Consider the following 24,711-nt stretch of genomic DNA (forward strand, 5'->3'; position numbering starts at 1 on the left):
GCGTCCTCCCCTTTGTGGGACGGGTTTTTCTAAATGTCAGCGGTGGATGCATCCAGTGCTCTCACGGCGAATATTCAGCCTTTGTGATTTTTATAATGCTCTGGAAACTGTACATATTGTTTTGAGTCGATCCATGTTTCTTTTGATGAAGGCACCGTTATTCTGACTCATCGGGATACATTTTCATCAGCTAGTTATGGAGCAGAAAGGACTTGGAACACCGCGAGGGCAATGTCGGTGGACTGCGTTCATTGTTTCAGTAATCTTGCTTTGGAGCAGAGCTTCGGCGCAGATAAGATACTCCATCGCTGAGGAAGTTGAAGCAGGAACCGTTGTTGGGAACATAGCGAAGGATTTGGGATTGGAGAAGAGCACATTGAAAGAGAGAGGCTGCCGTATTGTTGAGGGTTCAACAGAGTCATTTTTTCATGTAGACCAGAACGACGGGAAATTGTACGTTGATCGAATGATTGACAGGGAAAAGGTTTGTGAGCGAGGCAATGTGTGTTTGATCAACTTAAAAACGGTGCTGGAAAACCCTCTTGAAATCCATTATGTGACTGTCGAGGTGCTGGATGTAAACGACCACTCTCCCACCTTCTCAACGAGAGAGTCACGTCTCGAAATTTCAGAGTCGGTTTTACCAGGCTTGCGCTTCCAGCTGCAAGCAGCACATGATCCTGATGTCGGTCAGTTTTCGGTACAGGAGTATAAACTAAGTCCTAATGATCACTTTCGTTTGGAAGTCAAAGATCGCGGAAAAGATGGAAAGATACCGATATTAGTCTTACTTAAGACGCTAGATAGGGAAACAAAGAACAGACATACGTTGCTTCTTACAGCTATTGATGGAGGGAAACCAAGTAAATCTGGCACATCTGAAATTACGGTTGATGTCTTAGATATCAATGACAATATGCCAGTTTTTGACCAAGAGACGTACTCGGTACTTTTGGAAGAAAATTCTCCCATTGGCACAACAATTATACAAGTAAATGCTTCTGATTTAGACGAAGGATCAAATGGAGAGATTGTGTATTCATTAGGAAAGAATGTGAACAGCAGAATACGTGAAATATTTCGTGTAGATGCAAATACAGGTGAAATTATTGTTCAAAATCTGATAGACTTTGAATTAGAGGAAAGTTATGAAATTGATATACAGGCGTCTGATAAAGGAGCAGCTCCGTTGAGGACAGACAAAAGTGTGTTAGTGAATATTGTAGATTTGAATGATAACACCCCTCATATAGAGATTACATCATTTTCAAGGGCAATACCAGAGGATGCAAGGCTAGGAACCACAGTGGCATTGATCAGTGTTCTCGATAAAGACTCTGGAGTTAACGGAAAAGTGATTTGCTCCTTTAATGAGGACGTTCCGTTCACATTATCGCCTTCAACACAAGACAACATGTATTCTATCGTCACAAAATTGCCCCTAGATAGAGAAAATCAGTCCATATATTATGTTACAATTGTTGCAAAGGATGCGGGTGTACCATCGTTGTCCTCTAAAAAAAGCATGACTATTGCTGTGTCAGATGTGAATGACAACAGACCAGAATTTGCAGGAAGCCCTTACACATATTATGTGACTGAGAACAACTCTCCAGGAGCTTCGGTGTTTTCTGTGCGGGCATCAGACCGGGATGAGGGAGATAATGCTCATATTTCATATCATATTTTAAGAGATGGAAAAGAGAATAACAAACTCCATTCATTCAGTCTTAATATCAACTCTGAAAATGGAGATATTTTGGCTCTAAAAAGTTTTGACTTTGAAACTCTGAAAACGTTCCAGTTCCAAGTTGTTGCCTCAGATTCTGGAACTCCGTCACTGAGCAGCAACGTCACAGTGAACGTGTTCATTCTGGATCAGAACGACAACGCTCCAGTCATCCTGTATCCAGTCAGCTCTAACGGTTCTGCTGAAGGTGTGGAGGAGATTCCCCGCAATGTGAACGCAGGACACCTGGTGACTAAAGTCAGAGCCTATGACGCTGATATAGGATATAACGGCTGGTTACTGTTTTCACTGCAGGAAGTTACTGACCACAGTCTCTTTGGTTTGGACCGCTATACAGGACGGATCAGAACACTTCGCTCATTCACAGAGACAGACGAGGCTGAGCATAAACTGGTCATACTGGTGAAAGACAATGGGAACGTCTCACTCTCAGCAACAGCTACTGTGATGGTCAAAGTTGTGGAGCCCAAAGAGGCTTTTGCTGCTTCTGATGTTAAAAGTGCCACAAAGGATGATGAGGACAGTAATGTGACTTTTTACCTGATGATAACTTTGGGCTCAGTCTCAACACTTTTTCTCATCAGTATCATCGTGCTGATTGCAATGCAGTGCTCTAAATCCACAGAGTATACTTCTAAATACCTACAAGAGACTAATTATGACGGGACACTGTGTCACAGCATCCAGTACAGATCTGGAGAAAAACGCTACATGTTAGTGGGACCCAGAATGAGTATAGGATCTACTATAGTCCCGGGCAGCCATGCGAACACTCTAATGCTCCCTGACAGGAGGACACCTGGAGAGGTAAGTGATTACATTGGCTATACATGCAAATTTGCTGAATAAATTTTCTCATCACTGTCCTCAACCATTGTGCTGAAATTGGATTGAAAAGGAATCAATATGAGATACTTCCTTATTAAAACACATTGAGTAGTGACCGGTTCAACAATGCATTATCACACACATTCACAGGGTGGCAGTACCTTTTCATTATAGCGCCTCATAGTTTTCAGCGCAGGATACACATGAATCCGCCCCTACCACAATCAGTCTGGTTAGACGACATTTCGCTGGCTGACTTGGAATAAGCGCTCGGAGACGATTTTGTATTTTGTAAAACACATTCCAGGAAGACATAGATGAATTCCGTGTTGTGATGGACACGGAATTCTAGACATGTGGAGAATGTTGGACGCGTTTGGATTTGTACTTTTACCTCAAAACATGAGACAAAGCGGACTGGAGGCATGGCGACAGCGACCACATTTGCTCGCCGTTTTGGTTTTGATGTTGTTTTTCAGAGCGGCCCCAGCACAATTGAGATACTCTATATCCGAAGAGCTCAAAGAGGGGAGTTTTGTTGGGAATATAGCTAAAGATTTGGGAATTGACCAGAATTTAATGAAGCAGAGGGGATTTCGTATTATGTCCGGCTCGACTGAACCTCTTTTCAAGGTAAATGAGAATGACGGGATCCTTTATGCGAACCATAAAATAGATCGAGAGGAAGTATGCAAAGACAGCAGTGCATGTTTAATTAACCTTAAAACGGTTCTCGAAAACCCACTGGAAGTACACTATGTCACCGTTGAGATAACGGATTTAAACGACCACTCTCCCACGTTTCCAGAAAAAACAAAGAGGCTAGAGATATTTGAGTCGGCGCTGCCAGGGGCACGGTATCAGTTGCAAAATGCCCACGACCCGGATGGCGGCACCAACTCCGTTCAACAGTATACAATCAGTCAGAATGAGCATTTTCGTTTAGAGATTAAAGATCGTGGGAGAGATGGTAAAACTCCAATTTTACAATTGCAGAGACAGCTTGACCGAGAGACCAAACGTACCCATAAATTGAAGTTGACTGCTTTAGATGGCGGAAATCCTCCAAAGACAGGCACAGTCGACATATACATAGATGTTATGGATGTTAATGACAATATGCCTGTGTTCATCAAGGACACGTATTCCGCCGTGCTACAAGAGAACGCCCCAGTTGGCACAACAGTTATCCAAGTTAATGCAACCGATCTAGACGAGGGTCCAAATGGGGAAGTTGTTTATTCATTTGGCAGTGATGTTAAAGGCAAAATTCGCGAGCTGTTTGATATCGACTCTGTTACCGGGGAGATCATTGTGAAAGGTCGTGTAGACTTTGAGGAACAAGACAGCTATGACATTGATATACAGGCTTCTGACAGGGGAACCATTCCATTCAGAACCGATAAAAGTGTTATCATAAAAATTGGAGATACAAATGATAATGCTCCTATAATAGAAGTGGCATCGTTGTCAAGTGCAGTTTCTGAGGATTCGAGACCAGGAACAACCGTAGCGCTCATCAGCATTACTGATTTAGACTCCGGAATGAATGGCAAAATAATCAGCTATGTTGCCGAAGACAGCCCTTTTGCATTAACCCCATCAATACAGGATAACATGTTCGCTGTAGTCACTAAGTCACCTCTTGACAGGGAACAACAGTCAATCTATGATATTACAATAATCGCTAAAGACGCAGGTGAGCCAGCCTTAACATCCGAAAAGACTTTAAGCGTGTATGTGTCAGATGTGAATGATAACAGTCCCAAGTTTTCACTGAGCCCCTATACTTTCTACATTATAGAAAATAACCCGCCGGGTGCGCCTATATTTTCTGTTAGAGCGTCGGATCATGACGAGGGAGATAATGCAGTTATTTCGTATCATATTCTCAGGAATGCAGGCTATGAAAATAAAGTGACATCATTTCTCAACATCAACTCTGAAATGGAGATATTTTGGCTCTAAAAAGTTTTGACTTTGAAACTCTGAAAACGTTCCAGTTCCAAGTTGTTGCCTCAGATTCTGGAACTCCGTCACTGAGCAGCAACGTCACAGTGAACGTGTTCATTCTGGATCAGAACGACAACGCTCCAGTCATCCTGTATCCAGTCAGCTCTAACGGTTCTGCTGAAGGTGTGGAGGAGATTCCCCGCAATGTGAACGCAGGACACCTGGTGACTAAAGTCAGAGCCTATGACGCTGATATAGGATATAACGGCTGGTTACTGTTTTCACTGCAGGAAGTTACTGACCACAGTCTCTTTGGTTTGGACCGCTATACAGGACGGATCAGAACACTTCGCTCATTCACAGAGACAGACGAGGCTGAGCATAAACTGGTCATACTGGTGAAAGACAATGGGAACGTCTCACTCTCAGCAACAGCTACTGTGATGGTCAAAGTTGTGGAGCCCAAAGAGGCTTTTGCTGCTTCTGATGTTAAAAGTGCCACAAAGGATGATGAGGACAGTAATGTGACTTTTTACCTGATGATAACTTTGGGCTCAGTCTCAACACTTTTTCTCATCAGTATCATCGTGCTGATTGCAATGCAGTGCTCTAAATCCACAGAGTATACTTCTAAATACCTACAAGAGACTAATTATGACGGGACACTGTGTCACAGCATCCAGTACAGATCTGGAGAAAAACGCTACATGTTAGTGGGACCCAGAATGAGTATAGGATCTACTATAGTCCCGGGCAGCCATGCGAATACTCTAATGCTCCCTGACAGGAGACATGCGGCGGAAGAGGTAAGAACAATAGTTTGACTCTCTCTCTCCTGTAAGTGTTTATACTCTCGAAGCTTGAAAGAGTAAAACTTATGTGATACGTGAGGTGTGAATTTGCTGGGTCGAATTGATTAATGGCAACAATCCCTATACCGTAAATGAGAAGAGAACACTTACATAGATGTGTTTGAAATCACAACCTGCGGTTTGTATTGGACGCTGGTGGCTTCACTGAGCGCGGGCTGTCTCTGTCCGTGGTGCTGAATCATTCTTAGGTTCCCTCTTTTTGGGCACAACGCGACGCTCCATTTGAAGCATGGTAATAATTGTCTTTTCGTCCTCTTTTCTTATATAAGTGGGAATATAGCAGGCTGAGTGTCCTCATTATCAAAGAAGCATAATGGTCATCTTTTAACACATTTTGCTATTATTTGAAATGCAGCACTGCAGTGTGATTCCTGATCACTTGGTGTCAGTATAATAACAAATAATGATTCCACCTTTTCGTCATAGCCACGAGTCCCATCCCCTTCCTCTAACATTGTCAGCGACAGAACATCATGCGTGCTGACGGATTGAAAACACAATTCAGCCTTTAAAACATAATGCTCATTTGGCGAATGGTTGGATAACGACAACAGATGTTACTGAGCGTGACGGCGGAATAGAACTTTAGGAGAATAACATAGCTTTTTTGAAGCTTTTTTTTTTTTTCATTTTTCATCTTCACATCATGGAACAAAGACGGCGCCAGATATGGAGAGAGCGGACTAAATGGACTGTCTACATAATGGTTTTGGTTACGTTTTGGAGTAGAGCTTCAGGGCAATTGCGATATTCCATCCCCGAGGAAGTGGAAGAAGGAACTGCTGTTGGGAATATCGCTAAGGATTTAGGTTTTGATAAGGCCACACTGACAGAGAGGGGCTATCGTATTGTCTACGGCACGACAGAGCCCCCTTTTCGAGTCAGTCAGGACGATGGTATATTGTATGTGAACCGAAAGATTGACAGAGAGGAAGTGTGCGACCGAAGCAAGGTTTGTCTAATTGACCTAAAAGCCGTGTTAGAAAACCCACTGGAGGTGCACTATATAGCAGTGGAGATTCTGGATGTGAACGACCACGCACCAAGCTTCCCCGAAAATAAAAAGATTTTAGAGATTTTTGAATCTGCATTACCGGGAGCAAGATTTCAGTTACAAGCTGCGCGTGATGCTGATAGTGGTTCTTTATCCGTCCAGCAGTATAAATTGAGTCTGAATGAACATTTTCGCTTGGAAGTAAAAGATCGCGGTGAGGACCGTAAAACGCCGAGTTTAATTCTTCAAAAGTCACTTGATAGAGAATCTGCCAAGACCCACACGTTACTTCTGACAGCCACTGATGGAGGCAAACCTCCACTATCCGGTAACATGACATTAATTGTTGATGTTTCCGACGTTAATGATAACCCCCCAGTTTTCACCCAGGATTCCTATACTGTGCAGCTAAAAGAAAATTCTCCTCTTGGTACAACTGTGATTCAAGTTAATGCAACAGATTTGGATGAAAGTTCAAATGGCGAAGTTGTATATTCATTTGGAAATGATGTGGATGCACAGACTAGTGCACGTTTTGATCTTAATTCGTTGACTGGAGTGATTACTGTGGCAGGGGCAATAGATTTTGAAGCATGTGGCAGATACGAAATTGATATAAAGGCATCAGACAAAGCTGTGGCTACACTATCTACGGACAAAAGTGTTATTATACATATTGTTGACGTGAACGACAATGCACCAGAGATTGAAGTGACCTCTTTTTCACGTGCACTCCCGGAAGATTCAAAACCGGGAACAACAGTAGCCTTAATTAGTGTAAGAGATTCAGACTCTGGTCTCAACGGAAAAGTTATGTGTTACATAAACCAAGATCTTCCATTTATGCTCATTCCATCTTTACAAAATAACATGTATTCTCTGGTAACAAAATTGCTTTTAAATCGAGAGCAGCAATCGCAATATAATGTAACAATTGTTGGTAAAGACGCAGGTGAGCCATCTTTATCATCAGAAAAAACGATACAAATTGTTGTATCAGATGTAAATGATAATAGCCCAGTGTTTTCACAGAACCCATATATTTTCTACATATCTGAAAATAACGTCCCGGGAGCGTGTATTTTATCAGTGAGAGCGCGGGATGAGGACGAGGGTAGTAATGCTCTTATTTCATATAATATATTAAGAAGCAGAGGTCGAGAACATTCGTTTATCTCCTCCCTTAATGTCAATAGTGAAAGTGGAGATATTTTGGCTCTAAAAAGTTTTGACTTTGAAACTCTGAAAACGTTCCAGTTCCAAGTTGTTGCCTCAGATTCTGGAACTCCGTCACTGAGCAGCAACGTCACAGTGAACGTGTTCATTCTGGATCAGAACGACAACGCTCCAGTCATCCTGTATCCAGTCAGCTCTAACGGTTCTGCTGAAGGTGTGGAGGAGATTCCCCGCAATGTGAACGCAGGACACCTGGTGACTAAAGTCAGAGCCTATGACGCTGATATAGGATATAACGGCTGGTTACTGTTTTCACTGCAGGAAGTTACTGACCACAGTCTCTTTGGTTTGGACCGCTATACAGGACGGATCAGAACACTTCGCTCATTCACAGAGACAGACGAGGCTGAGCATAAACTGGTCATACTGGTGAAAGACAATGGGAACGTCTCACTCTCAGCAACAGCTACTGTGATGGTCAAAGTTGTGGAGCCCAAAGAGGCTTTTGCTGCTTCTGATGTTAAAAGTGCCACAAAGGATGATGAGGACAGTAATGTGACTTTTTACCTGATGATAACTTTGGGCTCAGTCTCAACACTTTTTCTCATCAGTATCATCGTGCTGATTGCAATGCAGTGCTCTAAATCCACAGAGTACACTTCTAAATATCTACAAGAGACTAATTATGACGGGACACTGTGTCACAGCATCCAGTACAGATCTGGAGAAAAACGCTACATGTTAGTGGGACCCAGAATGAGTATAGGATCTACTATAGTCCCGGGCAGCCATGCGAACACTCTAATGCTCCCTGACAGGAGGACACCTGGAGAGGTAAGCACAATGTATGATTATTGTATAAAGGTTTTGTGGTGCTTATAATTAACACTTCATTTGAATAAGGATCCTCTGGCTGTGACTTTCTCTATCGAATTATTGGGGAAGTTACACCTTACTCGCAATCAGCTTTTAAAACGGTAACACACTTTGGGACTCTTTGTACACAACAGCTGTTTCGTTGTGATCGTGGTGTATTTACGCTGCACTTTTTCATGATTCATTTGTATTGGTGCTCCAACAGGTGTGAGATACCAACGTTGCAACATGCAGCAGGTATGTGTCTCAATGCGAAAAATGTCATAACCACTGTAATCTGTGTAAATAACAATTTCAACGCTTGGTGTCAGTGTAGTTCAGTGATTCTGTGCATCTGACAGCACCCTACGTCACGAGCTTTATGTTGACCGGGACCTTGCATTGTACTCGGCATACTTGAGCGCAAGATCGCGATTGGCAGCAACGAGTGTTTTATTTACAGCAGTTTTGGTGAAAAAAGACGCTGGGCATTGTTTAAAAACAGGGCGGATCAGGTGTCATTGACATCACGAACTAGTAAATGGACAGTTCTTTCTCGCCTTCAAGTCATGGAACAAAGAGGACGGAGCGCATGGAGGGAGCGACCGTTTTGGTTTGCCTTCATGGTTGCTTTGGATGTTTTATGCAACGGAGCTTCTGCACAGATCAGATATTCCATATCTGAGGAGGTTCAACGTGAAACCTTCGTCGGGAACATAGCTAAGGATTTGGGGCTCGATAAGAGTGCACTCAAAGACAGAGGATATCGCATTGTAGCAGGCTCAACCGAGCCCCTGTTTCGAGTGAATCAAAACGATGGTATATTGTATGTGATGAGAGGAATAGACAGGGAGGAGGTGTGCGACCGGACCAGCCCATGTTTGATCAATCTGAAAACCGTGCTAGAAAACCCACTGGAGATCCACTACGTGGTAGTGGAAATACTTGATATAAATGACCACTCGCCTGTGTTTCCGGAGAAAGAGAAAAGGCTAGAGATTTCGGAGTCGGCCTTAACGGGAGCAAGATTTCAATTACAGGCTGCGCACGATGACGACGTAGGCCAATTCTCAGTTCAGCAATATAGACTCAGCCAAAACGAATATTTTAGATTAGAAGTCAAGGATAGAGGCGAGGACCGTAAAGTACCATTTTTAGTTCTGCAGAAGCAGTTGGATAGAGAAACTGTGGGGAGACTTAAGCTACGTCTAACTGCCGTTGATGGAGGAAAGCCGGTGAAGACTGGCGCAATAGATATAATTGTGGATGTACTGGATGTTAATGACAACTCCCCGGTGTTTACCAAAGAGTTGTATTCTTCCACACTTAGAGAAAACGCCCCCGCTGGCACTGTGGTGATTCAGGTAAATGCAACAGATATGGACCAGGGTGCAAATAGCGAAATAATATATTCATTTGGTCACGAAGTTGATTCAAAAGTGATGAATGTATTTAGTATAGACGCAAGCACTGGTGAAATTAAGGTAACCGGTCAAATAGATTTTGAGAAAAGTAAAAGTTATGAAATTGACATTCAAGCGTCTGATAGAGGACAAGCTCCTCTAACAACTGATAAAAGTGTTATAGTCACTGTTATTGATGTGAATGATAATGCACCTGAGATAGAAGTGACATCATTTTCTAGCTCTATCAAGGAGGATTCAAAGTTAGGAACTACAGTGGCCCTGATTAGTGTCAGTGATTTAGATTCTGGAATCAATGGCAAAGTCATTTGCACGATCAAAGAAGAAGTGCCTTTTACTTTAGCCCCATCATTGCAAGAAAACATGTACGCTGTTGTGACCAGGTCGCAGTTGGACAGGGAAATTGTTTCCCAGTTTGAGTTCACAATTATTGCAAAAGATTCAGGTGTTCCGTTATTTTCAACTGAAAAGACCATAAGCGTAGTAGTATCAGATGTAAATGACAATAGTCCAGAGTTTTCATCAAGCCCGTATGTATTTTATATCAACGAGAATAACAGCCCCGGAGCCTCCGTATTTTCAGTAAAAGCCTTTGATTGTGATGAAAGTGATAACGCTCTCATTTCATATCATATTTCAAGAGAAGCAAGCGGAGATAATAAATTCACCTCATTTTTAAATATCAACTCTGAAAATGGAGATATTTTGGCTCTAAAAAGTTTTGACTTTGAAACTCTGAAAACGTTCCAGTTCCAAGTTGTTGCCTCAGATTCTGGAACTCCGTCACTGAGCAGCAACGTCACAGTGAACGTGTTCATTCTGGATCAGAACGACAACGCTCCAGTCATCCTGTATCCAGTCAGCTCTAACGGTTCTGCTGAAGGTGTGGAGGAGATTCCCCGCAATGTGAACGCAGGACACCTGGTGACTAAAGTCAGAGCCTATGACGCTGATATAGGATATAACGGCTGGTTACTGTTTTCACTGCAGGAAGTTACTGACCACAGTCTCTTTGGTTTGGACCGCTATACAGGACGGATCAGAACACTTCGCTCATTCACAGAGACAGACGAGGCTGAGCATAAACTGGTCATACTGGTGAAAGACAATGGGAACGTCTCACTCTCAGCAACAGCTACTGTGATGGTCAAAGTTGTGGAGCCCAAAGAGGCTTTTGCTGCTTCTGATGTTAAAAGTGCAACAAAGGATGATGAGGACAGTAATGTGACTTTTTACCTGATGATAACTTTGGGCTCAGTCTCAACACTTTTTCTCATCAGTATCATCGTGCTGATTGCAATGCAGTGCTCTAAATCCACAGAGTATACTTCTAAATACCTACAAGAGACTAATTATGACGGGACACTGTGTCACAGCATCCAGTACAGATCTGGAGAAAAACGCTACATGTTAGTGGGACCCAGAATGAGTATAGGATCTACTATAGTCCCGGGCAGCCATGCGAACACTCTCATGCTCCCTGACAGGAGGACACCTGGAGAGGTAAGAACAATACGCTGATTATCATATAAAGGTTTTGTAGTGCTTACAGTTAAGGTATGTTTTGATCAACAATATTCAGTCATTACATTTTTTTTTTCACAAACACAATTTGCAGGAGGTAACTTACACTGTCCTTGGTGCTGATTTCCTTTCAAATTTGTTCTCTCCAGTCTACGATTGTTCTATGGGCATCACAAGTTAACATGCTTTTCGGGAACACCCCCATAGTTAAGGCAGTTGTTAAGATGGCTTTGCTTTAAATTCCTAATGCTTTTGGATTATAGCGATATGCAGGAGAGAAATGAGGAATTGGATATTAAAGCAGTCAGAATGCATGAGTGGAAAAAAATGACAATCTGAGTGTTTGTGGACGTATGTTTTCAGATTAGTTGGGTCTTCAAATGTATCTCACTTGCTTGCAATGGAAAGAGAGTTCGCATGGTGTCAGTGCACAAACACAAAGGGCTTACAAGAGCTCATACTAGCTGTATTTTGGAAACGCCCATTGACGATATTGCTAGTTCAACAGTAGCAGCGCCGTTGGTAAATTCGCAGTTTGCAATTTCAAGATTATCTGTATTTTAACCATATCCAGAAGAGAAATACACCTCTGTATATGCTCCTGCACACGATGCAGTTTTTCTGATGCAGTTCTTCTTCTCGTAAAGGATTATTACATTTTTTTGTTGATGGCAATGGAACAAAGAAAATGCGAGGAAGGAAGGGTGAAACGGCGGTGGGTCTGTTTGGTGATCGCTGTGCTTCAGTGGAGCGTGGCCTCAGCACAGATACGATATTCTATCTCGGAGGAAGTCATGGAAGGAACTGCAGTTGGGAATGTTGCAAAAGATCTTGGATTAGATAAAAGCACCTTGAAAGCCAGGAAGTATCGTATTGTGTCGAGTGCAGCAGATCCTGTTTTCAATGTAAATCAGAACGACGGCATATTGTATGTGAGCCGGAAAATAGACAGAGAGGAAATATGTGAGCGAAGCAGTACATGTTTGCTTAATCTGAAAACCGTCCTAGAAAACCCACTAGAAGTCCACTATATAGGAGTTGAAGTTTTAGATATAAATGATCATTCACCGAGCTTTCCGGAGATACAGAAAACGTTAGAAATTTCCGAATCTGTGGTAAGTGGAAAGAGCTTTCAGCTTCAAGCTGCACGAGATCCAGATAATGGTCATTTTTCCGTGCAACAATATAAACTAAATTTAAATGAACACTTCCGTTTGGAAGTAAAGGACAAAGGACAATATGGTAAAATACCGATTTTAATTGTGCAAAAACCTTTGGATAGGGAGGCAGCGGAAAGCCACTCATTAGTTCTGACAGCACTAGATGGAGGGAAACCTCCAAAATCTGGCGAAATGAATATTCTAGTAAACGTTTTAGATATCAATGATAACGCACCTGTTTTCTCTAAAGACGTTTATTCTGTGATGCTCGATGAAAATGCTCCAATAGGAACAACAGTCATACAAGTGAATGCAACTGATTTAGATGAAGGAGCAAATGGAGAAGTGGTTTACTCATTTAGCAACAGCGTAAATCGTAAGTTATATAAACTGTTTGAAATAAATCCATCAACAGGTGAAATAACTGTTAAAGGTGCAATAGACTACGAGCACAAGGATGAATATGAAATTGAAATACAGGCATCAGATAAAGGTCTCGCTCATCTAACAACAGAAAAGAATGTGGTTATTAAGATAGTTGATGTGAATGATAATGCACCTGAGATTGAAGTTACTTCATTTTCAAACTCCATCCCTGAAGATTCCAGACCTGGAACTACAGTTGCCCTTATCAGTGTAAACGACCTGGACTCTGGTCTCAATGGAAAAGTTATTTGCTCCATAGATGAGAATGTTCCATTTGATTTAGCACCTTCTTTACAGGACAACATGTATTCATTAGTCACTAAATCGAATCTAAATAGAGAGGAACACTCACAATATATTATAACAGTAGTAGCAAAAGACGCCGGACAGCCTTCATTATCATCTGAAAAGACAATAAGCGTTGTTGTGTCAGACGTGAATGACAACAGTCCAGAATTTTTACTGAGTCCCTATACTTTCTATGTCACCGAGGGAAATGAGCCAGGAGCCTCTGTGTTTTCTGTTAAAGCTTTTGACCGCGATGAGAACGACAATGCTCTTATATCTTATCATATTCTCAGAGATGGAAGGGAAGAGAACAAAGTTACTTCATTTCTTAACATAAATACTGAAAGTGGAGATATTTTGGCTCTAAAAAGTTTTGACTTTGAAACTCTGAAAACGTTCCAGTTCCAAGTTGTTGCCTCAGATTCAGGAACTCCGTCACTGAGCAGCAACGTCACAGTGAACGTGTTCATTCTGGATCAGAACGACAACGCTCCAGTCATCCTGTATCCAGTCAGCTCTAACGGTTCTGCTGAAGGTGTGGAGGAGATTCCCCGCAATGTGAACGCAGGACACCTGGTGACTAAAGTCAGAGCCTATGACGCTGATATAGGATATAACGGCTGGTTACTGTTTTCACTGCAGGAAGTTACTGACCACAGTCTCTTTGGTTTGGACCGCTATACAGGACGGATCAGAACACTTCGCTCATTCACAGAGACAGACGAGGCTGAGCATAAACTGGTCATACTGGTGAAAGACAATGGGAACGTCTCACTCTCAGCAACAGCTACTGTGATGGTCAAAGTTGTGGAGCCCAAAGAGGCTTTTGCTGCTTCTGATGTTAAAAGTGCAACAAAGGATGATGAGGACAGTAATGTGACTTTTTACCTGATGATAACTTTGGGCTCAGTCTCAACACTTTTTCTCATCAGTATCATCGTGCTGATTGCAATGCAGTGCTCTAAATCCACAGAGTATACTTCTAAATACCTACAAGAGACTAATTATGACGGGACACTGTGTCACAGCATCCAGTACAGATCTGGAGAAAAACGCTACATGTTAGTGGGACCCAGAATGAGTATAGGATCTACTATAGTCCCGGGCAGCCATGCGAACACTCTAATGCTCCCTGACAGGAGGACACCTGGAGAGGTAAGACATGTTTACGTGCAAACTTTGTTACTTACTTACTGCATCTTTACTAATCATAAATGCAACGTATCCTCCCTAGTTCGTGTGTTGCATCGCTTAGCACTTCCAATTTTTTAACCTGGCAATTTTGACCGTATGTCCTTTTATGGTTTTTTTTGGTAGGCCTACTTTGTCAATACCTTCATCATCGCTATTAGAATAATTATGCCTCATTCCCGTGTTGACCTCCCTAACTTTTCTTTTGGGCTCTTATTGTGTTGCGGTACGTGGCGTTTGTCATATCGTGTAATTGTAAACGTTAACATGGACAGTACTTGCGCATTTCAAGTCTTCCGACCACTCAATGCGCTTAAACATTTCACCCATTCACACTCATGGCAGCTGCCACGAGCAAATCAGGACTATCTAGGATTCAAACCCAGCAAATTTGGTGTGAAGTGTCTTGCCAAAGGACACACATCCATATGGACTAGCGGAGCAGGGGTTAGAACCACCGATCCTCTGAATGAAGCATAACCCTGCTCTGTCACTGAAACACAGTCGCTCTTACAACCGTCTTCCATTGCTTACACTAGCTTGATCATTTACAATTGCGGACAATCAAATGAAAGCTGACTTATGTACTACTGATGAGTTCATATCATCAATACTTTTTCACGAAGCCATGAATAACCCATGATGAAAGAGTAAACGATAACATCTTTTTGAATTGCAACTATGATGTGGTAGTAAAAGACAATGAAATAACCAGAGAAGAACTATTATACTGTCTCAATCCAAGGGAGATGCTGCACTTCAAAACCTTGCTATCGCTGTCGATGGTGCTGAACGTGTTTTGCTTTGTTTCCCGGAGTAAAACAAACTAACATTGATATAATGTGCAGTACAGCCTTCACATTTCTGCAGTGAGAAATGAAGTCGCATGGTGTCAGTGTAACGTTATATCTCATCGCTACTCGAGCTTAGTGTCATTGCTGTTTGGTTCCACCTCCTGGCAACATTCTCACTTGAACACTGGCAGGATCGTTGCTGTGCTTATTTTGCATAAAAAGATCGTTTTCCCCCAATTTCTGGATATAAAGGAAGTTAATCAATATGAACACATAGGAAAGTGTTGGATTCCTTATTTACATCGACGCAGTTGTTCTTGTGATGGATTACTAATGTTTTCGGGTTTAATCATGGAACAAAGAAGATGCAAGAGACGAAGATCGGGAGGATATTTGTTCTGCTGCGTGGTTGCTGTGCTTTTGTGCAGCGTGGCTTCGGCGCAAATAAGATACTCCATCTCTGAGGAGGTTAACGAAGGAACTGTGGTTGGAAATATAGCAAAGGATCTGGGATTGGATAAAAGCACACTGGAAGAAAGGAAGTATCGGATTGTTTCTAGTAATGCCGATCCCCTTTTCCACGTAGATCAGAATGATGGTGTCCTGTATGTGAGCCGAAAGATTGACAGAGAAGAGGTGTGCGCGCAGAGCAGTACGTGTTTAATAAATCTGAAAACCGTGCTGGAGAACCCTCTGGAGGTGCATTATGTTGTAGTGGAGGTGCTGGATATAAACGACCATTCTCCCAGTTTTCCAGAGAAAGTGACAACGTTGGAGATTTCAGAATCAGTGTTGCCTGGAGTACGTATTCCTCTACAACACGCACGAGATCCAGACGGTGGCCTTCTCTCTGTTCATCAGTATAAACTCAGCCCCAACGAACACTTTCGTTTGGAAGTTAAAGATAAGGGAGAGGATGGTAAAATACCTATATTAGTTGTGCAGAAATCTTTGGATAGGGAGGCAGCCGTAAGTCATTCATTAGTGCTGACAGCACTGGATGGAGGGAAACCTCCAAAATCTGGCGAAATGAACATTCTAGTAAATGTTTTGGATATTAATGATAACGCCCTGTTTTCTCTCAAGAGGTTTATTCGGTGACTCTCGATGAAAATGCTGCAATAGGCACAACAGTCGTACAGGTGAATGCAACTGATTTGGATGCGGGTCCAAACGGAGAAGTACTTTACTCATTTAGCAGTATTGTGAATCGTAGGTTATTACAACTTTTTGATATAAATCCATCGACAGGTGAAATAGTTGTGAAAGGTTTAATTAATTATGAGGAGAGGGACAAATATGAAATTGAAATTGAGGCATCAGATAAAGGTCTTGCTCCTCTAGCAACACAAAAAAGCGTCATTATTAAGGTAGTAGACTTGAATGATAATGCACCTGAGATTGAAGTTACTTCCTTTTCAAGTTCCATCCCTGAAGATTCCAGAACTGGAACTACAGTTGCCCTTATCAGTGTAAACGACTTGGACTCTGGTCTCAATGGAAAAGTTATTTGCTCCATAGGAGAGGTTGTTCCGTTTTCTTTATCCCCATCCTTACAAGACAAGATGTATTCATTAGTCACCAAATCACCTCTAGACAGAGAGAAACAGTCACATTATGATGTAACAATAGTTGCAAAAGACGCTGGTCAGCCTTCATTATCATCTGAAAAGACAATAAGCGTTGTGGTGTCAGATGTGAATGACAACAGTCCAGAGTTTTCACAGAGCCCCTATACTTTCTATGTCACTGAAGCTAATGAGCCAGGAGCCTCTGTGTTTTCTGTCAAAGCCTCTGATCGTGATGAAAATGAGAATGCGCTTATTTCATATCACATTGTCAGAGATGGAACCGAGGGTAATAAATTGGCTTCATTTCTCAATATCAACTCTGAAAATGGAGATATTTTGGCTCTAAAAAGTTTTGACTTTGAAACTCTGAAAACGTTCCAGTTCCAAGTTGTTGCCTCAGATTCTGGAACTCCGTCACTGAGCAGCAACGTCACAGTGAACGTGTTCATTCTGGATCAGAACGACAACGCTCCAGTCATCCTGTATCCAGTCAGCTCTAACGGTTCTGCTGAAGGTGTGGAGGAGATTCCCCGCAATGTGAACGCAGGACACCTGGTGACGAAAGTCAGAGCCTATGACGCTGATATAGGATATAACGGCTGGTTACTGTTTTCACTGCAGGAAGTTACTGACCACAGTCTCTTTGGTTTGGACCGCTATACAGGACGGATCAGAACACTTCGCTCATTCACAGAGACAGACGAGGCTGAGCATAAACTGGTCATACTGGTGAAAGACAATGGGAACGTCTCACTCTCAGCAACAGCTACTGTGATGGTCAAAGTTGTGGAGCCCAAAGAGGCTTTTGCTGCTTCTGATGTTAAAAGTGCCACAAAGGATGATGAGGACAGTAATGTGACTTTTTACCTGATGATAACTTTGGGCTCAGTCTCAACACTTTTTCTCATCAGTATCATCGTGCTGATTGCAATGCAGTGCTCTAAATCCACAGAGTACACTTCTAAATACCTACAAGAGACTAATTATGACGGGACACTGTGTCACAGCATCCAGTACAGATCTGGAGAAAAACGCTACATGTTAGTGGGACCCAGAATGAGTGTAGGATCTACTATAGTCCCGGGCAGCCATGCGAACACTCTAATGCTCCCTGACAGGAGGACACCTGGAGAGGTAAGACATGTTTAAAAACTTTGAGGCTTTGTCTTTTTTTTCATTTTTAATCTTAGATGTGTTTACTATAGTGACTATCTGCAACTTAACCCCCGGTTCAATGAATCAAAGCTGTATGCGTTATGTAGTGGATCTGCTTACATACAGTTTTGACTTTGTTACCCTTCATTTTTGAAGTCCATTTTAAATAATTAATTTGTTCTTTGTCAATATTTAACCTTATTGTAGAACTTTATCATTATTATTATGACTTCCTAAACTTGCTCATAATTTTTTCTGTCTTACGTTAAAAATGACAGTACGTTGAGTTTGTTTAATGTTGTTTAAATTAGAAGTTTAATTGACGCATATTTCCAACAAAGGAGAATTCACTGTCAGACACCATTGCTTGAAAAAAGCATGATCATTTAAAACGGCAACGAGGAGCAAAACAATGAAATGCTTGATTCATGGTACTATTGATGAGTGAAATAATAAACATGATCACAATTTTTCACTAAGCCATGAATAACCCAGGACGAAATTGGTAGTCAAATTAAACATCTTGTAGAATTTACATGTGTATTTATGATGTAAAAACCACAAAAGTTAACGCAAATTTAATTAATACATACCCAAAAGAAAAAAATAGTAAATATTCTCAATCTAAGGGATCGTACGTTTTTCAAGAAAATTTTGACATTTCTAATTTACTGTGAGGCAGTCCATGGTGCTGATCTCTTTTTTACTCGCTTTGTTTCCATCTAAAAAAACAAATGACCGTTTGACATAATGTGCAGTATACCCTTCATTCTGTAGTGAGAAATGGTCGCATGGTGTCAGTAACGTAAAAAGTCATAGTTACACGTGCCTATTGTCATTGCTGTTTGGTTCCACCTCTTGTCAACATTCTCACTTTGATACTGGCAGGATCAGTTTCTACGTTATTATTTTGCAGAACGCCCTTTCATTCATGGATATAAAGGAAGTAAATCAATATGAACACATAGGGAAGTGTTGGATTCTGTTTTCAGCGAAGTAGTTGTTCTTGTGATGGATTACTAATGTTTTCTGGGTTTAACCATGGAACAAAGAAGATGCAGAGACGAAGATCGAGGAGGATATTTGTTCTGCTGCGTGGTTGCTGTGCTTTTGTGCAGCGTGGCTTCGGCTCAAATACGATACTCCATCTCTGAGGAGGTTAACGAAGGAACTGTGGTTGGAAATATAGCAAAGGATCTGGGATTAGATAAAAGCACACTGGATGAAAGGAAGTATCGGATTGTTTCTAGTAATGCCGATCATCTTTTCCATGTAAATCAGAATGATGGTGTCCTGTATGTGAGCCGAAAGATTGACAGAGAAGAGGTGTGCGCGCAGAGCAGTACGTGTTTAATAAATCTAAAAACCGTGCTGGAGAACCCTCTGGAGGTGCATTATGTTGTAGTGGAGGTGCTGGATATAAACGACCATTCTCCCAGTTTTCCAGAAAAGAGAAAAACGTTGGAGATTTCAGAATCTGTGACACCTGGAGTACGTATTCCAGCTAAAAGCCTTCACGTGATCCAGACAGTGGTCAATTCTCCCGTGCAACACTATAAACTCAGACAAACGATCACTTCCGTTTGGAAGTAAAGGATAAAGGAGAAGATGGTAAAATACCAATATTGGTTGTTCAAAAATCGTTAGACAGAGAAACTGCAGGAAGCCACTCATTAGTACTGACAGCACTGGATGGAGGTAAACCTCCAAAATCTGGTACCATGAATATTCTAGTAAATGTTTTGGATATTAATGATAACGCACCTGTATTTTTTAAAGATGTTTATTCTGTTGTGCTCGATGAAAATGCTCCAATAGGAACAACAGTCATCCAAGTAAATGCAACTGATTTAGATGAAGGACTAAATGGAGAAGTAGTTTACTCATTTAGCAACAGTATCAATCAAAGGTTATTAAAACTGTTTGATATAAATCCATCAACAGGTGAGATAACTGTTAAAGGTTTAATAGATTATGAGAAGAAGGACAAATATGAAATTGAAATTCAAGCATCAGATAAAGGTCTGGCACCCTTAAAACAGAAAAAAGTGTCATTATTAAGATAAAAATTGTTGATGTGAATGATAATGCACCTGAGATTGAAGTTACTTCATTTTCAAGTTCCATCCCTGAAGATTCCAGACCTGGAACTACAGTTGCCCTTATCAGTGTAAATGACTTGGACTCTGGTCTAAATGGAAAAGTTATTTGCTCCATAGATGAGGATGTTCCATTTACATTATCGCCATCCTTACAAGACAAGATGTATTCATTAGTCACCAAATCACCTCTAGACAGAGAGAAACAGTCACATTATGATGTAACAATAGTTGCAAAAGATGCTGGTCAGCCTTCATTATCATCTGAAAAGACAATAAGCGTTGTTGTAAGAGATGTGAATGACAACAGTCCAGAGTTTTCACAGAGTCCCTATACTTTCTATGTCACTGAAGGTAATGAGCCAGGTACCTCTGTGTTTTCTGTCAAAGCTTTTGATCGTGATGAGACCGACAATGCTCTTATATCTTATCATATACTCAGAGATGGAAGTGAAGATAATAAAGTAACATCATTTCTCAACATCAACTAGTGATAATGGAGATATTTTGGCTCTAAAAAGTTTTGACTTTGAAACTCTGAAAACGTTCCAGTTCCAAGTTGTTGCCTCAGATTCTGGAACTCCGTCACTGAGCAGCAACGTCACAGTGAACGTGTTCATTCTGGATCAGAACGACAACGCTCCAGTCATCCTGTATCCAGTCAGCTCTAACGGTTCTGCTGAAGGTGTGGAGGAGATTCCCCGCAATGTGAACGCAGGACACCTGGTGACTAAAGTCAGAGCCTATGACGCTGATATAGGATATAACGGCTGGTTACTGTTTTCACTGCAGGAAGTTACTGACCACAGTCTCTTTGGTTTGGACCGCTATACAGGACGGATCAGAACACTTCGCTCATTCACAGAGACAGACGAGGCTGAGCATAAACTGGTCATACTGGTGAAAGACAATGGGAACGTCTCACTGTCAGCAACAGCTACTGTGATGGTCAAAGTTGTGGAGCCCAAAGAGGCTTTTGCTGCTTCTGATGTTAAAAGTGCAACAAAGGATGATGAGGACAGTAATGTGACTTTTTACCTGATGATAACTTTGGGCTCAGTCTCAACACTTTTTCTCATCAGTATCATCGTGCTGATTGCAATGCAGTGCTCTAAATCCACAGAGTATACTTCTAAATACCTACAAGAGACTAATTATGACGGGACACTGTGTCACAGCATCCAGTACAGATCTGGAGAAAAACGCTACATGTTAGTGGGACCCAGAATGAGTATAGGATCTACTATAGTCCCGGGCAGCCATGCGAACACTCTAATGCTCCCTGACAGGAGGACACCTGGAGAGGTAAGACAGTTAATGTGCAAACTTTGAGGCGACTTACTGTTACTGCTTGTTTACTGATAATATATGCAACGTATCCCCCTGGTTCATGGCTGGCATTTGTTAGCAGTGGATCTGCTGGCTTCCTTTTTTTTTACCCTGGCATTTATGACTGGAAGTCCTTTTTAGGATTAATTTGTTCTTTGTCAATACCTTCATCAACCTTATCAGAACTATTATTTATTCCCTGTGATGACTTCCTGAACTTGCTCTTGGGCTCTGTCTTACGTTGTTGCAGTACGTTGAGTTTGTTTAATGTTGATTTCATGTCATTTAATTGTACGCTCTTACTACTGTCTTCCATTGCTTACACATCATGATCATTTAAAATGGCGGAGGAGCAAATGAAAGCTGATTTAAGTACTATTGATGAGTGAATATAATAAATATATTTTTTCACGAAGCCATGAATAACCCAGGACGAAAGAGTAAAATTAAACATCTTGTAGAATTGCAAATGTGATATGGTATGATGTATGATAAAACCTGATCAAGTTAACGCAACATAATTAAATACCCGGAAAAAACTAGTATACTGTCTCAATCTAAGGGAGATACTAAACTGATTAACCTCGCCATTGCAGTCCATGGTGCTGACGTTTTTTGCTTTGTTTCCCATCTAAAAAAACAAACTTTCATTGACATAATGTGCAGTATATCCTTCAAATTTCTGCAGTGAGAAATGAGCTCGCATGGTGTCAGTGCAACTATAGTTACACGAGCCTATTGTCATTGCTGTTTGGTTCCACCTCCTTGCAAGATTCTCACTTCGTTACTGGCAGGATCGTTGCTGTGCTTATTTTGCGGTCGCTTTGGCACAATTTCTGGATATAAAGGAAGTAAATCAATATGAACACATAGGGAAGTGTTGGATTCCTTCTTTACAGCGAAGTAGTTGTTCTTGTGATGGATTACTAATGTTTTCGGGTTTAACCATGGAACAAAGAAGATACGAGAGACGAAGAGCGAGAGGATATTTGTTCTGCTGTGTGGTTGCTGTGCTTTTGTGGAGCGTGGCTTCGGCTCAAATACGATACTCCATCTCTGAGGAGGTTAACGAAGGAACTGTGGTTGGAAATATAGCAAAAGATCTGGGATTAGATAAAAGCACACTGGATGAAAGGAAGTATCGGATTGTTTCTAGTAATGCCGATCATCTCTTCCACGTAAATCAGAATGATGGTGTCCTGTATGTGAGCCGAAAGATTGACAGAGAAGAGGTGTGCGCGCAGAGCAGTACGTGTTTAATAAATCTGAAAACCGTGCTGGAGAACCCTCTGGAGGTGCATTATGTTGTAGTGGAGGTGCTGGATATAAACGACCATTCTCCCAGTTTTCCAGAGAAAGTGACAACGTTGGAGATTTCAGAATCTGTGACACCTGGAGTGCGTATTCAGCTAAAAGCCTCACGTGATCCAGACAGCGGTCATTTTTCCGTGCAACACTATAAACTTAGCGACAACGATCACTTCCGTTTGGAAGTGAAGGATAAAGGAGAAGATGGTAAAATACCAATACTAGTAGTTAAAAAATCTTTAGACAGAGAAACTGCAGGAAGCCACTCATTAGTACTGACAGCACTGGATGGAGGTAAACCTCCAAAATCTGGCGAAATGAATATTCTAGTAAATGTTTTAGACGTTAATGATAACGCACCTGTTTTCTCTAAAGACGTTTATTCTGTGATGCTCAATGAAAATGCTCCAATAGGCACAACAGTCATCCAAGTGAATGCAACTGATTTAGATGAAGGACCAAATGGAGAAGTAGTTTACTCATTTACTAACAGTATCAATCAAAGGTTATTAAAACTTTTTGATATTAATCCATCAACAGGTGAGATCATTGTTAAAGGTTTAATGGATTATGAGGAAAAGGACAAATATGAGATTGAAATTCGAGCATCAGACAAAGGTCTTGCTCCATTTGCTACAGAAAAAAGCGTCATGATCAAAATTGTTGACGTGAATGATAATGCACCTGAGATTGAAGTTACTTCATTTTCAAGTTCCATCCCTGAAGATTCCAGACCTGGAACTACAGTTGCCCTTATCAGTGTAAATGACTTGGACTCTGGTCTAAATGGAAAAGTTATTTGCTCCATAGATGAGGATGTTCCATTTATTCTATCACCATCTTTACAAGACAAGATGTATTCATTAGTCACTAAATCACCTCTGGACAGAGAGAGACAGTCACATTATGATGTAACAATAGCTGCACAAGACGCTGGTCAGCCTTCATTATCATCTGAAAAGACAATAAGCGTTGTTGTAAGAGATGTGAATGACAACAGTCCAGAGTTTTCACAGAGCCCCTATACTTTCTATGTCACTGAAGCTAATGAGCCAGGAGCCTCTGTGTTTTCTGTCAAAGCTTTTGATCGTGATGAGACCGACAATGCTCTTATATCTTATCATATTCTCAGAGAGGGAAGCAACGATAATAAAGTAACATCATTTCTCAACATGAATACTGAAAATGGAGATATTTTGGCGCTAAAGAGTTTTGACTTTGAAACTCTGAAAACGTTCCAGTTCCAAGTTGTTGCCTCAGATTCTGGAACTCCGTCACTGAGCAGCAACGTCACAGTGAACGTGTTCATTCTGGATCAGAACGACAACGCTCCAGTCATCCTGTATCCAGTCAGCTCTAACGGTTCTGCTGAAGGTGTGGAGGAGATTCCCCGCAATGTGAACGCAGGACACCTGGTGACGAAAGTCAGAGCCTATGACGCTGATATAGGATATAACGGCTGGTTACTGTTTTCACTGCAGGAAGTTACTGACCACAGTCTCTTTGGTTTGGACCGCTATACAGGACGGATCAGAACACTTCGCTCATTCACAGAGACAGACGAGGCTGAGCATAAACTGGTCATACTGGTGAAAGACAATGGGAACGTCTCACTCTCAGCAACAGCTACTGTGATGGTCAAAGTTGTGGAGCCCAAAGAGGCTTTTGCTGCTTCTGATGTTAAAAGTGCAACAAAGGATGATGAGGACAGTAATGTGACTTTTTACCTGATGATAACTTTGGGCTCAGTCTCAACACTTTTTCTCATCAGTATCATCGTGCTGATTGCAATGCAGTGCTCTAAATCCACAGAGTATACTTCTAAATACCTACAAGAGACTAATTATGACGGGACACTGTGCCACAGCATCCAGTACAGATCTGGAGAAAAACGCTACATGTTAGTGGGACCCAGAATGAGTATAGGATCTACTATAGTCCCGGGCAGCCATGCGAATACTCTAATGCTCCCTGACAGGAGGACACCTGGAGAGGTAAGACATGTTCAAAGAAG

The 24,711-nt window shown here is 41.5% G+C and overlaps 3 protein-coding genes and 3 pseudogenes across 3 annotated transcripts; all 6 read left to right on the forward strand.

The window, feature by feature from the left end:
* The first annotated feature begins 196 nt into the window (after window positions 1–196).
* LOC129090550 (protocadherin alpha-8-like) lies at window positions 197–2,599 on the forward strand. Its single transcript, XM_054598198.1, has one exon. It carries the CDS (start codon window positions 197–199, stop codon window positions 2,597–2,599), a length of 2,403 nt encoding a protein of 800 aa, XP_054454173.1.
* A 381-nt stretch (window positions 2,600–2,980) lies between these two features.
* LOC129090551 (protocadherin alpha-3-like) lies at window positions 2,981–5,895 on the forward strand (annotated as a pseudogene).
* A 154-nt stretch (window positions 5,896–6,049) lies between these two features.
* LOC129090552 (protocadherin alpha-7-like) lies at window positions 6,050–8,660 on the forward strand. Its single transcript, XM_054598199.1, has 2 exons — window positions 6,050–8,407; window positions 8,655–8,660. The coding sequence occupies exons 1-2, from the start codon at window positions 6,050–6,052 to the stop codon at window positions 8,658–8,660; spliced, it is 2,364 nt and encodes a 787-aa protein (XP_054454174.1).
* A 325-nt stretch (window positions 8,661–8,985) lies between these two features.
* On the forward strand, window positions 8,986–11,715 carry LOC129090553 (protocadherin alpha-3-like). Its single transcript, XM_054598200.1, has 2 exons — window positions 8,986–11,355; window positions 11,653–11,715. The coding sequence occupies exons 1-2, from the start codon at window positions 8,998–9,000 to the stop codon at window positions 11,713–11,715; spliced, it is 2,421 nt and encodes an 806-aa protein (XP_054454175.1). The 5' UTR covers window positions 8,986–8,997.
* A 3,871-nt stretch (window positions 11,716–15,586) lies between these two features.
* LOC129090554 (protocadherin alpha-8-like) lies at window positions 15,587–18,267 on the forward strand (annotated as a pseudogene).
* Window positions 18,268–19,002: 735 nt separating this feature from the next.
* LOC129090555 (protocadherin beta-15-like) lies at window positions 19,003–24,189 on the forward strand (annotated as a pseudogene).
* Window positions 24,190–24,711: the final 522 nt, after the last annotated feature.

The sequence above is a fragment of the Anoplopoma fimbria genome, chromosome 4 (genome assembly GCF_027596085.1).
Source record: "Anoplopoma fimbria isolate UVic2021 breed Golden Eagle Sablefish chromosome 4, Afim_UVic_2022, whole genome shotgun sequence".
NCBI classification, from domain to species: domain Eukaryota; kingdom Metazoa; phylum Chordata; class Actinopteri; order Perciformes; family Anoplopomatidae; genus Anoplopoma; species Anoplopoma fimbria.

Bases quoted from the DNA above. Each gene is read 5' to 3' on its own strand.
- LOC129090550 (XM_054598198.1), top strand. From the start codon at position 197: ATGGAGCAGAAAGGACTTGGAACACCGCGAGGGCAATGTCGGTGGACT.
- LOC129090552 (XM_054598199.1), top strand. From the start codon at position 6,050: ATGGAACAAAGACGGCGCCAGATATGGAGAGAGCGGACTAAATGGACT.
- LOC129090553 (XM_054598200.1), top strand. From the start codon at position 8,998: ATGGAACAAAGAGGACGGAGCGCATGGAGGGAGCGACCGTTTTGGTTT. The intron at 11,356-11,652 runs GTAAGAACAATA...GATATGCAGGAG, and splicing joins ACAGGAGGACACCTGGAGAG to AGAAATGAGGAATTGGATAT.